The sequence below is a fragment of the Lampetra planeri genome, chromosome 2 (assembly GCF_965212315.1).
Source record: "Lampetra planeri chromosome 2, kcLamPlan1.2.h2, whole genome shotgun sequence".
Classification (NCBI taxonomy): Eukaryota; Metazoa; Chordata; class Hyperoartia; order Petromyzontiformes; family Petromyzontidae; genus Lampetra; species Lampetra planeri.
In genome coordinates, this window is record NC_136108.1 from 8,277,941 (window position 1) to 8,297,168 (window position 19,228).

General features: G+C 47.4%; 1 protein-coding gene across 8 annotated transcripts; it reads right to left on the reverse strand.

Annotated features, from left to right (window-relative positions):
• Nucleotides 1-1,814: 1,814 nt before the first annotated feature.
• ATXN7L3 (ataxin 7 like 3) lies at nucleotides 1,815-15,480 on the reverse strand. 8 transcript variants are annotated; one of them, XM_078605364.1, is made up of 14 exons: nucleotides 14,165-15,479; nucleotides 13,610-13,744; nucleotides 13,109-13,161; nucleotides 11,309-11,441; nucleotides 10,751-10,922; nucleotides 9,672-9,805; nucleotides 9,212-9,234; nucleotides 9,068-9,131; nucleotides 7,961-7,995; nucleotides 6,118-6,213; nucleotides 5,974-6,017; nucleotides 5,293-5,364; nucleotides 3,853-3,956; nucleotides 1,815-3,464 (listed from the first exon to the last, which is right to left on the reverse strand). In XM_078605364.1, exons 3-14 carry the CDS (start codon nucleotides 13,112-13,114, stop codon nucleotides 3,316-3,318), a joined length of 1,032 nt encoding a protein of 343 aa, XP_078461490.1. In that variant the 5' UTR covers nucleotides 13,115-13,161; nucleotides 13,610-13,744; nucleotides 14,165-15,479; the 3' UTR covers nucleotides 1,815-3,315. The 8 variants fall into 8 exon arrangements, with proteins under 8 accessions (XP_078461490.1, XP_078461482.1, XP_078461497.1 ...); XM_078605356.1 differs by having other exon boundaries at nucleotides 14,105-15,479; XM_078605371.1 differs by lacking the exon at nucleotides 13,610-13,744.
• Nucleotides 15,481-19,228: the final 3,748 nt, after the last annotated feature.

The window sequence follows — 19,228 nt, forward strand, 5'->3', positions numbered from 1 at the left end:
TCACGCATTGGAGGGGGCGACACTTGGCACTGACATCTTCTGGCCATCTCGCAGTTACACGCCTGCTACATCTGGCAAGCCCTGGTGGTCACCCATCCAAGTACTAACCAGGCTCAGACCTGCTTAGTTTCTCAGATCGAGTGTGTTTCGACGTGATTTGGGCATATGTTGAGGATGAATAAGGGCTATTTGTGAACGTGAACAACAGAAAAAACCCTTGGTCAACACAATATTGTGGAGGCGTGATACGGGTCAAGGAATTCCCTGCCCTTCGTGTGTCCCCTCTACCAGCTGAACTAATGTGAAGTTTACCCAAACACCGCAACATTATCGTCACAGAGAACTCAGTGAATATTGGGAGAGAGAGGCCCTTGTGATCTCTATGTGCACGACCAGCATACACACAACTCAAGCTTAGTTATGGGCTTCATTCTTTATTTGCCCGGGTTAAATTTGGTCGTGGTTGAAAAGGGGTCGGCATGCTCCCATCCCCCCTATAGTCACCCTAGGCTACGCGGTGATCCCAAGCGATATAACAACGCGGTTTCTGTGTACCCTCGTGTGGAACATACAGTGGAAAACATTTCTCTTAACAACAGCGAGGTTCTGTTTTCTAAGCAAGCGTCATTTTTCAATCTCAAAAAGATTGGGAGTGAAATTATTTCAAATGACATTTGTGGAACTTTCCTTTTGGAAAGTATTTTAATACATTCATTTATTAACCTGAATCTAGTTTTCTGCACGAATCTGTCTGACTTTGCCAATGTTTATAATGCTAACGAGCAACTTTACCCCCCCTCAGAGAGCTCTTAGCCGTGTGCGCTTCGGTGAAAACGAGAAACGTACGTCGAGTGTATTTGGCTGCTATACATATGAACATGAGCCACTTCGTTGAGCCATCATTTGTGATCAAGTCGCCTCTGAAAAAGAGCCAAATAGCTCAGTGGGTCTTACCTGGTAAAATAAAATGAACATAAAAAACCTGCAATGTTGTTGCTTTCACTTGTTGACCAATGCCTCCCTTCTCAAGCGACTTCTCGTCTCAGTGGACTCTCAACGAGTGCAATATTGTCGCGCCCTGTTGAGTTTGACATAAAACATTTTTATTTTTAAATCTCCTCTCCCATCCACACTAAAAAGTTTAAGGACAACGTAAAATACAAAATACAGTATTCATGAAAATATTGAATCTTCGTAACTAGACCCGAAAATGTGCCTTGTTCGGTCCTCTGATGCCCCCTGGCGTCTTATGCTGGACATAGCAAACATGACCGGCAGTCGGTGTCATACGAGGTCACGATGCGACTACGTAGCGGCCCTCCCACGTTCCGGGCTATTTGACGCAAATCATCAGCAGCAGCATCATGACGTGCCAATAACTGTGTGAGTTTACATAGCGCAAGTTGACATAGCGTGGTAAATTCCTGTATGGTCAAATAACTCCCATGAACGACAGGGCGAGGGGACAAGGTCATCCAGCAGTGGATGGATGAAAGGCTTCTACAAAAGTAGACCGTTGCGAAAATCACACTAAATGTGGAATGTGTGAAAAGTACTGTCTAGCCAAATGAAAGTAATTGTAAAAAAGAATGCTAAAAACATACAAGATGCATCCCACTTAACATCAGTACATACGTACGTCTTTATTATTTTTTCCCCAAATGTGGTTAAGACACATTGAGTGAGACATTTCTACTTGTGTAAGCAGAGTTGTTTCTCTGACTTGGAATTTAAAACTCAGTGGCAGCATCTTGAAAAACGTAAAACAATTAACGAAGTATAGTGGGCAACGTAAGAAATCGCAGCAGAAAACACCGCTTTGAATGTTTATTTGGACATGTCAATGTATGCAGTAAATATACCAAATGTGCACAGACACCACGTGTGCACTAACACCGCACGCACTCCAGTTGCACAAGCTTACGGGGGCAATCACATCACTGCACAAGCGCAGCTTGCGGAGTTACCATACTTATGCAAATAACAAAACAAAATCACAAGTGTGAATGCAATGAAATATACGCCATCGTCTCAACCGTATGTTTTTTTAACTCCACACTTTTACATTTCAAACAACAGAAAAAAGTCAATTACACCGGACGCTACAATGCACCACTTAAAATATATCAACTCAACGCAAGTACCTACACAGCTCATGTACACTACACGAGTGTTAATACTCAAATATCGAACACGCAAACATAAGTAATGCATACTACACATGAATCAAAACAATAGATTCCAAAATACCGCTGCAAATTCTATTTATTGTAGATTTAGTTGAGTGACGGCAGTATTCTACCATACTGAGAAACATGGAATCTATCATACAATGCTGAGATTTTTTTTTTACACTTGGGAAAATCTGTATTTTATTTTCACCTGTGTCTAAAAACGCCAAAAAAACCAAGTACTCCCATGAGCACTCTTCTTCACTGTCGTCTGCAATACGGACCACAATGCACCGCACTGGTCCACTATTGCACTCGCGTAATCATAGTATAGACCACAGATCTAACCAGAATAAAGTTACATCGCGTCCGGCTAAATCCGCTGCACTGGAGACATACTGCATACAATGAATGGTAATGGCCTTTCCAGTCAAATTACCATGTTCTTATCACTGTTCTTGCACAGCAATGGATACCGTTATCAGCTGTGCACGGCAAGTGTAATGTGAAAGCGCACCATGTAGCATCCAATGAGCAGTGAGCAAAGTGCAGGTTTTTTTTTTGACTCGGGGCACTGTTGTTTGTGTCCTCATGCTAAGTTGAAGTTCAAGCAACCGCATTTAATAGTCTCCATAGGCTCCACAGACCATGTCAAATGCATAGACCTGCTCAAGCATGCACCAGTGTGCACAGAAATTCTCTAAACGTCGCTGCTCGGCTTCTTTTCCACCCAGTGTCGCAGCTGCATGCAGAGCGCTGACTTAGGCCGACCTGCACATGCGCGGGCATGCAGACAAACGAGCGGGTGGGATGGCAGGAGTGCGAAGACGAAAGCCATATACGTGGCGTTCGGGCGGCAGGCTCGGACACCCATTGCTCTAACCGCAGGCCGTATCAGCCAAAATCTTCCCCGAGTGTCACGCTGCACCGAGTCCAGTTTAACTTCAGACAGTTTGATCAACACACACAAGACGAGGTGCAACATCTCGCTGAACAGCGCTGTCCTGGAGTCTTAGTGGTGGTTCACATGCACGGCGCGTTTGAAGGGGGTTTGGAGTGGCGGGTGGGTATGTGGGGTTGGTGGTCCGTGCACAGAAAACCGCCTCGCTGATGGGTGTTTTTGTTATCCCTGGTACCGCTGGCGTCACTGCGCCGATCCAGGCGTGGGAGGACGAATCTTCTTCTTCTTGGAGCTGGAATTGGAGCCGGAGCTAGAGCCGGCGCCGCTAGAGCCGGAGAGAGAACCCGCTGGGGGAGGCTTTTTCTTCTTTTTTGACTCGGAGGCGTTCGTGCCTTCAGCGCAGAGGACAGAGCACACAGCAAAGGTTCCTACACTTTCAAGGAAAAGCACACACTCCACTGGTGGCTTTTAAAAATCACCTGAAGATGTTTTGTTATGGATGCATTAGGATGAAACATAAAAGCACATTAACTAGCAATTATTGGCACATGCAACGATTAAATGATACACAATTACTTTCAGCAATTATGTGAAGAGAGTCGAGTGACACAACACAAGGTAAGTTTACTTTGCGGTGCAAAAGCAAAAAATGTTCTGTCTACACATTAAGTTTCTGATAAATTTAAACAGTGGAAAAGAAGCGTGGCTGCGACAATTAAACAGGGAGATAGGTGGTGGTAGGAGAAGTGAGGACTCTGGAGACAGAAAGACTGCACTGACTCGCTTTGGAGGAGACCGAGTCGGAGGGTGAGGTATCGTACGACGTGCTGTCCCCCACGTCAAACCCATCCACATCCACATCCTCCGGCTCCATCAGCGCACTCCTGCGAGGCAAAGAACAAATTACAACCTGAGCAGGCAAGGAAAACAGTATACATGATTAGACCTATAATAGGCTTATGACCAAATCACCCGCAAAACACACCGATCCTATCAAGATCCTATCAAGATCTCAAAAGCTAAGCAATGTTGAGCCTGAATAACGCTCAAATGGGTGACCACAATGCACAAAACAGGTGTCATAGGGTGCTGCAGGGCAACGTTGTCAACAGAGGGCAGAGCAGCAATATCCACTGTTGCACTGTACTGTTTTTTTAAGTCTATGCTCCCCACCTACATCAACCCCCGCTGACTAGCGGGGAAGTTCGGTCAAACTAGCTCCACCACCCGCAGAGCATGTGAGAGAGGCGCCCTCATCCAGCAGTGGATAGACAAAAAAAAGAGCTGTACATGCAATGGCGGAGCCAGGATTTTCAGGTAGGGGGGGCAACCCCTCCAGCAATGAAAAATGATAGGAGTTGTTATTAGACACGTGTGCGGCGATGGCACAGCCATCGATCGAGGGTCGAATTCGAACCGTGTGTGATCAGCATCGCGCTCGCTGAAGGTGAATGCCTTCAGGGAAGTCGTGGACTCTATACGCAACTGCGCACAATTCTGCGAGTCACTTATAACCGCTTTGCCGTTACTTATTGCCAATTATGGACTCAAACTATTGTCCTATCATCTCATAGAGTCCCTGGCACGTAATAATATGCTGCACAGTGGCAGTGGGGGTCTTAAAATGACGATGTATTACTAATAAACCCCAATTATCCGATCGAAAATAGGGATTTCGATCGGATCATTGGAGGGGCAACGTGCCACCCCACCCCGCCCCACTGGCTCCGCCAGTGTGTACATGTACGCATATAATACATGGACGCATATAATACATGGAAAGGTTATCACTAATACACGATCTGAACTATTTTAATTAATAAGGCCAAGGCTAAAAAAACTGTGTATTCAACTTGAACAAAAGATGCATTCAGCACAGGCAAACAAGCATTGAGAAATCCTCACCGTATGCAACTTCCCTGAGCCCCAAAAAAACATCATCTTGCATGAGGCTCCACAATATCCGGTGTGAAATAAATATACAAAATAAGACTTACCAATGTGAAGAAACACCTCCCCATTGTAACCAGCAATGTTCAGTGTTAACAAGGCAAAAGGACCAAGCACACAAAGCACAGACGGACACAAGGCGGAATGCAGCCACGCAGGACGAGAAGCGGAGATGTCAGTACGAGACCGTCCGTCGTCCAGCAGAGGAGAGAATGCCCGGTAAAGATGAGAATGCCTGGGGTGAAGGCGGTCAACGGTGCGAGGACTCACCCCGACGGCCCGAGCAGGAAGAGCCGGACGGAGCGGCGCTGATCGTCTGTGTGCTGCGGACAGCGATGGGACCTACGGGGAAGCGTTTCATCGTTGAACACCGCGTACGGCCTTCACGGGCTCACAGGATAGGCCGCTTCAAAGGAAAGCTCTGCAGCCCCATACTTGTGTCATGGAACCTTCACTTAGCCGTTCAGACCAAAAAAATAGAATGCGAAATTTATTTGAAAATATTATTTTCATTTCACGTGACCTTATGTCTTCTGCTCAAATGGTAAGCGATCCCTCAATTAGGTCGCTGCTTCCGAATATTAGCATAAACAAGGTTATCTGCTCCAAATTGCAGCTAGCATTCACTAAAGGGCATCATGTTAGGGGGTAAGTGGCCTGATGGATAAAATGCATTTTGTTAACAAAACTTAAGATGGGTGTAATTAAGGTCTTGAATAAAGTCATTGTAAAAGGAAAGCAATGTTCATGTTCGTATATTCACACAAACAATTGCAATCAGTGGTGACACAGGCATCCATTTAATTAGCGCAACTAGTAACATAGATTCACGTTTACACTGCACGCACATGATTAAAAGAACATTTTAAAGGGTTAATAGCAATGCACCGCTCAGCCAAGCATTTACGAAACAGGAAGTACTTTGTGCTGCCGTTTGACCCTTCGCCTCACCTGGTGCACATCTTCTTCGTGTGTTCAGACACCACACCGCATTGCTGCAAATCGAGAGGCACAAATAAATCCCCCAGAACGGAAAGGGATGGCCGCGACGGAACAATGGTCTGCATGCGTGCTGCGTGCGAGGACGTAACGTACGGTACTCAGGAAGGATTTGAGCTCCTGGGGTCCCAGGCTCTCGTAATTTATGGAACTGGTGCTACCAGCATTGCTGGAACTGGGAATCTGGCATGTCTGCAAGGTAAGGTTTCGGGCAGACACACTACGTTTAACATTCCTTAGCCTCTATAATGATACCTGAATTTGGGTACATGCATTATTTACATAACAGATATAGATCCATCAATGCAAATGTTCCAGGTTCCCAATATTAAGCAATTACACAGATAATTATGGTTATTACAAATGATAACCGGAAAACCGGTAACCATTTCAGAATCGATGACCAGTTCCGAAAGTCAGGAACTGGTAAGTTTCCGATAAAATGCTCGTAACGAAGCATGCATCGGGACACGCGAACACGTATGAACGGCACAACGGCCTAAGTCACCGCGGGAGACATTTTGTCCTTATTTCTCAGTTAGAAGGTAAAGGTGTAGGCCTCCACCTGCTTCCACGCGAGGGAGCTCTAGAAGTAGAGGGAATTCGATCCACTTTTTCCACACTGACCAGACGTCTTGGAAGTACTGGGCACACCCACAATTTACCCCGAGACACGATCTGCCGATCGAATGGGTGTGCTCTGTACCCATTTACACAGATGGTTGGACACAGGCAGAGAGATGGGGGTAGAAACTTGCCCCATCCATTGATTCAAAGTTTGCGCCGGGAGATGGAGTCGAACCAGCAACCTCCGGATTGCAAGTTCACTCTGCTAACCAGAGTCAAACCAAAATCCGGAACCGGTAACCGGAGTTAATCCATTATTTTCATAAACCAAAATGGGAAAAAATAGGATTTGGTTACTGGTTTTAACCGGTTCAAACTATCAAAACATATAGCACTTGTAGCTGCGGTGTTAAAAATGAAAATGGCTGCGATTCCTTGGCCAATTTCACTTTTATGTATGCCACTATAGAACATTTGTCGTGGTCCCTCGGCGAGACGACTTGTGCTCAGAGCATGACACTCTGCATAGGCGAGACGGTGGCACTCCGAGTCTTGGATAGCGATGTACACATGCGCACACAGAGGCAAATACAGGCCTAGAGCTGCCAATTTTGCCGATTAAAGCATATTAATTGAAGGGGGTTAACTCTAGCATTAGCTACAAGATAACCATTAAACATTTAAAGGTAATGTGATAAATGCTATACAATGCTTATTACTTGTTTTCATTGCTCATGGTGTATCCAATATTGTATTGTTCTGTACTTTTGCATTTGCATGAATGCATACACCATGAGCAATCAAACGAAGCAATACACATTGCATGCCAATTGATTCGTCTGATTGCTTTGTTTGGGTCCTTGTTTTGATACTTTTCTAATATTGCAAAAAAAACAATAAACCACAAAACGAACACGCGTACACAAAAACACAACAAAGCAATCAACGTTCCATATACCATAAGCAATCAAATAAAATAAAAGCATGTATATTCTTAAAAATAACATTGTAGGTGACACGGGTCTCTGTTTTGCTATTTCTGAGCTAATAGGCAGATTTGAACCGTTTAAACTGATTTGTAGTAAAAGGGAACTCAACTTTCCGAGACCATTTTTGTGAACCTGAACATCCGTTGATTCGATTCCCTGATGCTAACCATTAGTCATCTTCAGTTTTCCATGAAAAAGTCAAAGCTGTAGAGTTTACTACTACTACACATCTACATGTACGCCAAACTGTAAACTAGTTTTTCATGAGGTTACCAATTATGCTAAACTATTTTAATAACCCTATAAATATTGTGCATCTTACCATTTAAAATGCGCTCTTCTATTGGGAAACAATGTTACAAGGTGCAAGCAATTAAGTGTACCTTTACAGATTCTGAAGTTGCTCCACCAAGGTCCCCTGAAATACATTTTAAATGCATGTTTATTATAAATGTAATGGTATACAAGCACGCTCAAGATAGTATACAACCTTAAAAGTATGTCAGGTTACAGGTACACGGTTGTAAGATTTGCATTCACGAGTTCTCGTCACTTTCTGTATTCCAAAATTGTCGAGCTTGTGAACAAATGGAATTTTGTTCTGATTGGCGAGGATATTTGATGGGTGAGAGCCCAGGAACATTTAAAAAAAGGAAACTGAGTGCATTTGAAGGCTGTTGGAGAAAGGCGTAACTTGAAGAGGTTAGGAGGCAGTTGGCAATCTTCTGGACGGAATGACAAATCTTATATATAAAGGGGGTGTGACAGGAGCACGGGGGCACCTTTAGAGAGAATCTTCCTATGAGTGTTGGTTTTATGCCCAAAATAAAGTAACCCTTACAGCAGTCACATGTATTTAGGTTGTTTGATGGCAACCTGTTAGCTGCTAGTTATTTTCAGACTCTGCCAGTTCTGAAAGTCAGGAATCGGTAAGTTGAGTGGAATTTTAGTAATTATTCTTTTGATTGGCACAGGCAGACGTACAAACGGCACAGCAGCCAAAGTGCATTTTTCCTCATTTCAAGGTAAAATCCAGCAGTTGCTTGCTGACGGAGCTCTAGGGAGCGTTTGGTCTCCTCTTTCAGCCTGACCACACTTATTAGAATAGGTGGGTGTGCCCACACTTTAACCCACCATACGCCAACTGGCAATCGAATGCGACGTACTCCTATGTATATACTGTTGGGTGGACAGCCGCGAGGGGGATTTAAGAAACTCTCCCCATTGTTTCAACTTCTGCGCTGGGAGATGGAATAGAACCATTGACTCAGGATTCTAAGTCCAGTGTTGCTAACCATTACACCGTGGCCGCTCCCCTTCATATTTGAGTTGAAAAAGTAAACATTCTGTTTATTGCCAGAGATTTCGATATATGCGCCAAACCAAGAAACATTTTTCCCCAATTTGGTTACCGGGTATGAAAAAAGAGAAGATTGCAACAATGCTAGTATGTATGCAGCTGACAGATCCCACATTTCCACACTTCGTACCATTCTTGTGCCTGACGGGCTTGGCTCTTCTGGGCGAGTTGGGATTCTGTAGCGACAGCAGTGGCTTTCACATTAAAGTTGATCACACTGCATTGTAGCAGTTAATCATCGGTTTGTCTGTGATGTCAGTCCATAAAAACTTACCTTCTCCACCTTTCTCTTCTTGGCTGCAAATGACAAAATTTAAAAGTCATGACTTAGGCATTGCATCTGAAGCAATATCAGCAGTACAGCAACAAACGTGGCACACTGAGATTGCAAACATCCTTCGAACCATTCAAAATATATAATTTCATTGTTATTGTGCATATGTTTCTCTAACATATGTAAGCATTTTGGCAATCTGGAAATAACGGGATACAAAGAATAACTTGTCCTATTTTTAAACGATGCAATCGCTTGCGAATCTAATTAAATCACCAAGATAACATGCACGCGACCGAAATAATCCAGATATAAAATATGCATTTAGTATTGCCATCCAGGGAAATGCAGCAAAAAAAATACGGCGATTATTTTTTTCGTATTCATTACATAGAAAAACAAGTGAATGTGTTAAATTCGCAACAAATACAAACTGTGACAGCGTCATCAGCTTCTGCACCTGCAGCGGGCGGACCTGTCCTTGACGCACCTTTCTTCTCGGAGCTGTAGGACCAGTCGTTGTCATTCACATCGTCGTTATCCTCCGGGTCGCTTTCTGATTTAGTCATGTTGTTGCTGTTGCTGTTAGCAAGCCTGCAGCATAGCCACAAGGTGTCCGCTTTAAACACTGTACGCTCACCATTAACGATCTCTTCGGCTTATGAAGTGTAGACCGCTTGCGGTTGAGACACCAGCTGCTCGGCACATTCACCACAATTTAGTAATCATAGACCACTCCTGCGTACATATTATAGCAGAGGCCTGTGGACCCCAATGGGAATATGGTAACCCTCAATAGCGGGAACGCAAATATTGAAGACTGTCAAGTTTGTACGAGTAGGGTCTATAGCAAAATTCACGATGTTCATAGATTGGTTCAATAGCCTTGCCTGCACCCCCACTCATGCAATACAATATGGAAATAGAGTTGTCATAGACTAACTCTTCTGGCGCTTTGCCCATTTAAAATACGACTGTTCATTCAAGAGAATGAAGAAACAAAAAGGACTAAGACAAAATCATGCATTTTTCAGGAGTGAATTTAGTTTTCTTTATGTGGTCCATTGCCACAAACACACCTGAAATTCAGCGCTCTGAAGGCAAGAGTTGTTGGATCATGTATATTTGTGCAACTCTCAAAACTGCTGGCACGAAAGGCGACCAGTAGCTTGCAGTATGGCAAATAAGTCGGTGAAACCAATCGGTGTGACCCTTTGAATGTTTAACCCTCATGCGCTTGGGCATTCTCCAGTTGCTCCGGTTCCCTCACACATGTATAACACTCCTTAAAAAAGGAAAATTGGACAAACACCTTCATGCAGAACCCTGATGAAAACAAATCTTCGGACTAAGGAAGCCTTTCCTGGAATGAATAAATCACATTATCATGAAGAGCACCACTTTTGCAAAGCAATCCCTGTGCTGAATTGAATGAGCGGCAGCTGCCGGCAGGAGGGCAGCTTCACTTCCCCCTCTCTGCGTTGCGTGGACACCAATGCGCGGTGGTGGGGAGGGAGGGGGTGGGAATCTGGCTCGCACCTGCGGTTTGCCAGGCGGCTGCTGTTACGCCCCATGCCCAGGCACTTCTCCAGGTGCGGCGCAAATCGGGCGGCCGCAATCGTTCGCCCACAGTTGGGGCACTCGCAGTCGCGGTTCTTGCACTGGTTGAACACCTGCCCGAAGACGTCCACGCCCGCCTTGTCCACGATTTCTGAACCGGAATGAGGTGGTGGTGGCGGCAGTGATGGTGCCAGGTGATTGGGTGGGGTCGGGTAGGGAGCGAGGCGTGTGAGAACGCAAGTTGCACTTCTGATTGCACTTGTGCCATCACGCTCTGCAACGTGCACTATAAAACACGAGTCTAAAAGTAACATTGCCATCATTTTAGTCGATATTATGCAAATTTCTCCATGCTGCAGCAGGAACATCCAAAGGGCAGTTTGCAAAATACAAATATTTAATATGCAAATTGAACTGCATTCACAATGCAATTTTCATCAAGGCACCCTTCAAGGCACCCTCAAGGTAACAGGACATTAATTGGATGCCACATTTTTTTTTACCATGCATGTGAATGGCTCCTCTTCCACCACTCACCAAACTCCTGCATGCCCTCGGGGTCCATCTCGTCGATGAAGAAGAAGCCACACTTAACCGAGCGATGAGCCTCCAGACAAAGTCCCAGGCACACATCCTCCACCAGGTCACCGTACACTTCCTGCACTATCGCCTACCACCCACCACACGCCACAACAAGTAGGGTTCAGTACAACGCACCAGTATATTTGAGCAGTGACACACCCAGTGTGGTACTCTAAGAGGATCATTTACGGGTCCATAAATCAGAGCTCAAGAGGCAGAATGCGGCATAGTGAGGGAGAGGGGCGTCTCGTAGAGTGGAAGGAGATTTAGGACCTCAATTGGGGCCTCAATTGGGGCCTAGGGAGAAAGCGGCGGTTTAATAATTACAGTATCTCGTTTGGCTTGGTGATCATACACAGTGGATAAGCACACGAGCGATGCCTGAATGGGCAAATGCCTGTGAATGTGCATGAATTCAGAGTATGTATACTAAAGGTGTGTGTGCTTGACAACCTGAATCTAATGTGTCTACCTACAGGATACATGTTATACCATAAAGAATGCGTTGTGAGATTGCTTAGATTGCAAAAGGAAGCGCTGAACATTATGGGGGTGGGGGAAATGTACAAATGCCTAAATATGAAGCCACATATTCACCCTTAAAAATTGTGCTGGAGTATGATGTCAACATGACACAGCAAAAAAATAACTGTGTTCCGTAAAAAAGGTAAACACGACACAAATATTACATTGGGTAAAAATGCAGGGCGTAACACAACAGTCTGCCAATAAGCACTGTCCGATCATGTAACCTTTCAGAGCGAAAAGTGCTGAAAGATTTGTCAATCAATATCAAGACTGTCCGTGTACTGTATGTACGTACACATTACCCGTTCCACAACCAGTTACAGCAGGGGGTTCATAAGGGCCGCTAACACGAATCAATAAAGAGACGCGGCTATTGTTTAGACGAACCGCTGTGGCGACTTGGGGTGGTAACACCTCACTCATCAACATGCGACAAACATCAGGGTTCACAGGGTACACACTGCAGTCCAACGGGAATCACTTCCTTATGATGTCGTGAATAATAATTGACTCACCGAAGCTGTAGCGATGAGCACAGATTTTAAAGCACCGAAATGCACAGCCAAGCTTTGTATCCGTAACGCTTACGGCTTGAGATGGCCATAATCGCATTAACATTTTAAAGCGCGCTTGCAGTCACACCGTGCGGCCAATTGTGATGAAAGTCACATACGTGACAATTATTTGGTTTTCCTTTTAAACCCGCAATATGAAATGACCGCGTGGGGGCAAAGGTGCAGTGGTTCATGCGGCTGACATCAGGTGCTCTGACCTGGTCCCGAGTTCCCCCTACAAAGACACAGATCTCCCATATAGCCTTAACAGGATGTTGGGGCAAGAGCTGGGTAGTCAAACGCCCGGCCGCCTTTGTATCCCCAGCCTCACTTGAGGCCGAGTCGACCGAGCGGGAATCGAACTCGGGTCGCCGGGTAGCTCAAGTGCAGCGCGCTCACCGCCACACCACCGCTCAACCACGTGTCCCCTCTACACCACCACCACCCCCCTGAACAGCAAACCCGCAACTACCAGCGTTGACGCACCAATTAAAGCCCCCCCGCCATCACCACCGCCACGGCGTGGAGCCCCAGCAGTGGATTGTATACCGGTTGCAAATGATTACTTTTGTCACAAGCCAAGCCGAATGGGAAAATGGAAGGCGCTGATCAAATGACCTCGTGGTTTTTGTGTGCGCGATTGCTTTAAAAGGTGGAATCTCTCTTCCCTTACCTCCATGTCCAAGCCCACCAACTCGCGCCCTCCGAATTCACCGCAGCCTCCTCCTGTCGCACACACAACACGCGCACTCGTGTAGGCGACGCATCTCGTCTCTCGCCGTATCCAACACACGTCCCACGCTCATTTGGCACCGAAGAGACGAATTGAAGCGAGCTCAGGAATTAAGCGACACAATGGACCGGGGCAAGCCAGCAGGAGTAAGAAACAAAGCGGAGCCACACACCCCCACCCACATCCGCCACGAGTCTGTGTACCTTCCGACCATTTTGCACACGCGCGTTTAAATCACCGACATCAGCCAAGACGATTCCCCGTGTGGACCCCTTTTAAAACAGGCGAGCAACTATATTATTGTAAGGCTGAAAGTGGCGCACAAAGGGGTTGTCCGTCCGTGGTCACAGAACCGCGCACGACCGCCTTCGTCTCTCCCGCACCACGACCACCACCACCTTCCACCCCGGTGCCCGTGTTTACACCGCACAAAGTCCTCACTTATGGCCCGAATGGGCCCTCCTCGGTTAGTCGGGAGGCCAGGGACCGGTTGGCGACTTCACTCGCCACCGACGTCAAGCCGTGGCTGGGGATTTGAAACTCAACCCGCAGGGTTCGGAGCGCCACTCGCTCACCCTGGCACAGACACACACACATACACACAGGCACACACACACAGAGATACACACACAGACACACACACAGACACACACACACACAAAGACAAAGATCCCCTGTATAGCTTTAACGGACTGTTGGGGCAAGTGCTGTTAGCGAGCACCTATGAAGGCCGGAACGGTACACGAGGGGGTGGGTGGCCAGCACCACGCCCGACCGCCTTTGTCTCCCTAGTGGCGATATTTACACACCGAACCAGGTACTCATTTGAGGCTGAGTAGACCTAGGGGAGGCCCGGGACCGGTTCAGATACAGACACACACAGATACACACACACAGATACAGACACCCACACAGACAAAGATCTGGCGAACTCACGCTCTTCCGTGCTCCTTGGCAAGCGAGTGACACAGACAAGCAATGTCGAGAGACGCATACGTGGGGATGTGTCCCCTCCTCCTCTCTCGCTATGGCTCCTCCGTACGACCACCTCCAGGGTTCAGAGGAAGGGGGCTTCACTGCTGCTGATGCCGCTGCTGTTATTGATGGTGGTGGTGAGCGAGTCTGTTGATATTTGGAACTCGAGGAGAAACCAGAAGGGGTGGAGTCCACCGTGTGGGAACTCTGCAAGGGTAAAACGTCTGCTTGGGTTTAAGCGTTTCAAGTGAAGATTATTCTTCTTCTTCCGAGGTTGCTGGTAGTTGGTGGTGGTGAAGCTGAGAAGGAGCCGAGCTCGAATCTGTTTGGGTGTTGACGGAGCCGGGAGAGGAGAAATCCAAGGAACCTTGTTCCCTGTGAAGCAACCCAGGTCAAGATGTGTTAAGGGTCTACTGCTGCTGCTACAGGTGCTTCTCTACTCTGCTACAGATGCTTCTGATGTCGGTGGTGATGGAGCAAAGCCCACAGGCATAAAGATAATCTTACAAGCAGCTCCACTCTGCGCAAGCGAAGTCTGAACGAGACGCGGGTCCCTTGTGCAGGTGACAGAGACGAGCCGATGCACACTTCGATTCCTCCAGGTGCAGAGAGCCACCCGTAAAGAAGCCCCGAGTCGTTCCCGATTTAGACGATGATGGAGCCAGAGCCGGCGAAGATGACAATGATGGACGAGAAGGCGCAACTCGCCGTATTCCTCCCCGTGAATGAGCCCGGATTGGGACTGGCTGTTACTGGCCACAACCGCACCTGCTGCCAATGCTTGCGCTGTTGCTTCTCTGCTGCTGCTGCCTCTGCTTGGGATGATGATGATGGAGAGGAGGAGAGGAGACAGCCGAGGGGTGAGAATCCTCCACGAGCGGCGCGTCTCTGCGACGAGAACGTGGGTGTCTGTATACTTCGGTTACGAGGCAACCACCACCGTCACCACCGCTGCTGCTGCTGCTACTGCTGTCGTTGCCGGCGAGGAAGAGAAATGCGCGGCTGATCGAGGTGGAGAGGACTCGGAGCCCGTGGGGTCGCCGCTTCACGGGCATCGCCCGGGCCGCGAGGGGCGGCGGCGGCGGCGCTCGGAGAGGCGAGAGCCGCCCGGCAGCGCGCGGCGGCCACCGCCCATCGCCCGAACCGTAATCACGCGCGGCTGCTGTTGTTGTTGTTGTTTGACGACTGGAGCATTCACGCCGTTGTTATTGTTATCGATAATACATCGGCGTGGGCAGCGGATTTGAAATGAAATTAAAGAACAAGAGGAAGGGCAATTCCACCCCCCCCACCTTGCACAAGTCAGGCGGCGGCCATGTTGGGTAAGGAGAAGGGGGTGTGGCCGCGCGGTCCCCTCCAATTGGAACTCGCCGGCGGTCGTGACGTCACCGCAGCTGCGCGCAGTGTGGGGGGAGGGGGGGTAGGTGCGCAACGTTCGCTCGGCCACCGTTGCCCCTCCCCCCTCACCCTCTCCCCGGCTAAGATGGCGACCCGGGGCGATCGCGTCTCGACGACGTCACGCGCGATCTCGCGTCCACTTTTCATTCATGGAGCTTCCTGCACAACATCCGGGAACCAGCCCCCCACCCCGATCGCCACGCCCACACGCGATGTGGGGGGCGGGGCGGGGGCGGGGCTTGTGCGCGCGCGCGTGCAGAGAGTGGGGAGCGGCATGAACCAGAGGTCGCAACCGGGTACCCGATACCCGTACCCTACCAGATACCCGGCTACCCGGCCGGGTACGGGTACCCGTTTGCGACCCTGGTGCGGCCGGGTACGGGTAGGCCGTGAGTCACTGGTGAGTCACCGTTTGTCACTCATTTCCCAACGTCTTGTCTCTTCTCACAATTCAAGTTCCTCGAATCAACCCACCCGCGCCTGCAACACGGCTTCATCCCAGAGGTCGCAATCGGGTACCCGATACCCGTACCCGGCCGGGTACGTGTACCCGTTTGCGACCCTGGTGCGGCCGGGTACCCGTTTGCGACCTCTGGCATGAACCCGGCGAACCGGGTTCGATTCCCGCTCACGGGTCCTGGGCCTCCCCTAGGTCGACTCAGCCTCAAATGTGTTACCTACCTGGTGCGGTGTGTAGTAAACATCGCCACGGGGGAGACAAAGGCGGTCGAGCGTGGTGCTGGCCAACCCACCCCCTCGTGTACCGTTCCGGCCTTCATAGGTGCTCGCTGACAGCACTTGCCTCGTGGAGTCCTCGTGAATGTATCGTATTGTTCCTGATACAATTTACTATAAGCTTGGTTTTCACCTTTGGCCACTGCCAGTGTCCACTTATGAGATGGACATTCCACCTCGGTGCCAGCCCTTCATAACAGTGGAGTCTAGCGGTGGCCACCAGGTGAACAATCTTAAATGTCACCGTTCAACTAAAGCCCTTATACCTGGACAGTGTGGCACACTCCATCCACCTGTGAACAGTTCTCAGGCGCACAAGGAATTGGACTCACTGCAACCACCAGGATCTTCCACACCATCTGTACACTTGCCAACTCTTCCGATCGCAGCGGTTGGCCACCACTTGACTTAAAGATTTCGTGACTGCAGGAATTAATATTCTTTGGGTCTTTCGGTAAAGTCACGTAGATGACGAACGCTTGTGTTGCGACCGAAACGTCATAGTTTTTTGTTATTTTCATTGAACCCATCTACGTGACTTTACCGAAAGACCCAAAGAATACGACCACCACTTGTTTTCCACACCTTCACCGAATAACACGTTTCCCAAGCTCTTTGCTCGAATCGGAATCGTTGGCAAGCATCTCATTGGGTCGGGTGAGCGGCCCACCTGGCTTCGCCATCCCCAGAACCACCTTAAACGGTCCAGGTGTGTGGTTTGTTACGCTGTGTCAAGCCCGACGACCGACCGTGCCTAGGGCAATTGGCACAGCCACTGTGCTGCTGTGGTGGCTGGCTGGCGCACACATGATGGAGGACTGCTCTTTCCGTCACCGGAGGGATTCCCAAGCTGCATGCTGCGCTGACCACTAATATTCAACCGGATATTTGTGTGTGCGATTCAAACATCTTGCTTGTCTTGACCACAACGCAATCGGTTAAATGTTGCCAGAATTGTGTTCAAAATAACTTGTGGTTGATATATTGTATTACTTTTACGGGTTTGCCTTGTGCAGTGTCATGTTTTGCTATTATTTTAACTCCGCTCTCCCTATAACCCCCCCCCCTATTTTCAAAAGGTCTCAACTGGTGATAACGAACTGTGCATGTAAAAATGCACGATACAATTTCTAGAAATAACATGCAAATGTTACCTTTAACCTAATGGAACGAGATTAGAGCAAGACGTGCAATACAAACTAGACAATATCGACTGCACAAGCTAGACAAACGGGAATAGACTATTGAAGGGGCCTTGAATTGTTGGAATTCATCATAGCTGTGCTGAGCGAGGAAATGCGTATTCTTAAATGCCTAGTGTCGCAATATATGGTCGGCTCAACAACGCGCACGCATTTCACTTTAATGACATGCATGCAGCAAAGCACTACATTGTTTCGAGGTATTTCTGAAGTTTTCTCATCCCCACCCCCTCAAACAATGGGTGGCAGAGCAAAGACCACATCCAATGAGCCCAGTAAAGGCCACTAAGTCCTGCACGGAGCTCCGATTTCTTTGCAAAGGAATACATCCCAACGCAAACTCTCTCGAGTTTTATGACTTAGTTACAATCCAAACGCCAGCATAACCTCTCTAATCGTATTCGCTTTGTTCCTTTAACGGGTATACGGCTATTACCAAATCAACCGGAATAAGTACGAGCTCATCGGATCTCGGAAGCAAAGTAGGATTCAGTCTGGATTGCATATATGTGTGGGCACCTGTTGTAAGCTGCTGTGGGGCTACATTGTCAGGATAGGAAAAGTCCTGTAACCACGCCGTTTATGCTCCCCTCCCTTCACCAACCTGGAGCAGTGTGACGTATAGTCAAATAATCTCCATTCCCCACACAATATAAAAAAAACTCATCCAGCAGTGCAACTGATGAGCTCTTAGAAGGCACCCAAGTTAAACTTGATTCGAGTATAGGGATTTGCATCACCCAAGTATGGTTCAAACATTGTGGGCTGTTGTATGATACTGCAGGGTCTTCACCATGTGTTATACAATCATGTGCTTTGATAGTATATTCTTATTCTTAGGTTTTTTCGGTAAAGTCACGTAGGTAAAACATCAAAATTTATAAAAAATAAAATAAAAATCACGACGTTTCGGAGGCAACACAAGTCTCCGTCATCAGGTGGGACCGTCACAGCCAGATTAGCTGCATCAAGGGCTGTGACGGTCCCACCTGATGACGGAGACTTGTGTTGCCTCCGAAACGTCGTGATTTTTATTTTATTTTTTTATTAATTTTGATGTTTTACCTACGTGACTTTACCGAAAAAACCTAAGAATATGAATCCTTGCAGTCACGAAAGCTTCAAATCTAGAAATAGTATATTCTTCATAAACAACCAGGTAGTGAGGGGACATTGAATGCTCCAGTCTTGAGTACCAAAGTTGTGGTGATTGCACTTCGTGATCAGCTCACGTAGCCACTCAAAACTATACTGCAAACAAAGAGAAACAACTGCAGATTAGGAAAAAAACAATTTATCACATTTCTCCGAATGTAAACAAAACAATCTGTACAAGGTTGCTAATACAAGTTAACGTGAATGAATTGTCCCTTCAATGCGGGCGCAGGATTGTATGTAGGGAAACATACATAACAGCCTGCAGCTCAGATCAAAGTTTAGTTATATAAAAATCCCTACATGACAGGGAACACTGTTTACGACACTTAAAGCAAAAAAAAATCCTAGAGACCTATTTACCACCATTATAGAACACTCAGGTTGTTTGTGATCCTGAAGATGAATGTGTTTCAGGCAAAACAAGTGGCTTTCATCCAACGTATTTAAGTACATGGAATGAAAACATGACAAAAGGTGCAGCCACTGTTGGATGTTTTTTTTTCCTTTTCCCCCCCACCCAACCCCTCCCTCGCCCCAATTAACATGATCAATATCATAGTTTGTGGTTTAGCCAAATGAACCGACTCTTTTG

Excerpts from the sequence above, each read along its gene's own strand:
- ATXN7L3 (XM_078605343.1), bottom strand. The coding sequence starts at position 14,162 with ATGCGTCTCTCGACATTGCTTGTCTGTGTCACTCGCTTGCCAAGGAGC. Across the intron at positions 13,162-14,104 it reads GCCAAGGAGCACGGAAGAGC|GAGGAGGCTGCGGTGAATTC; the intron begins GTGAGTTCGCCA and ends TGTGTGCGACAG. Across the intron at positions 6,018-6,117 it reads TCAAATCCTTCCTGAGTACC|CAATGCGGTGTGGTGTCTGA; the intron begins GTACGTTACGTC and ends CTCGATTTGCAG.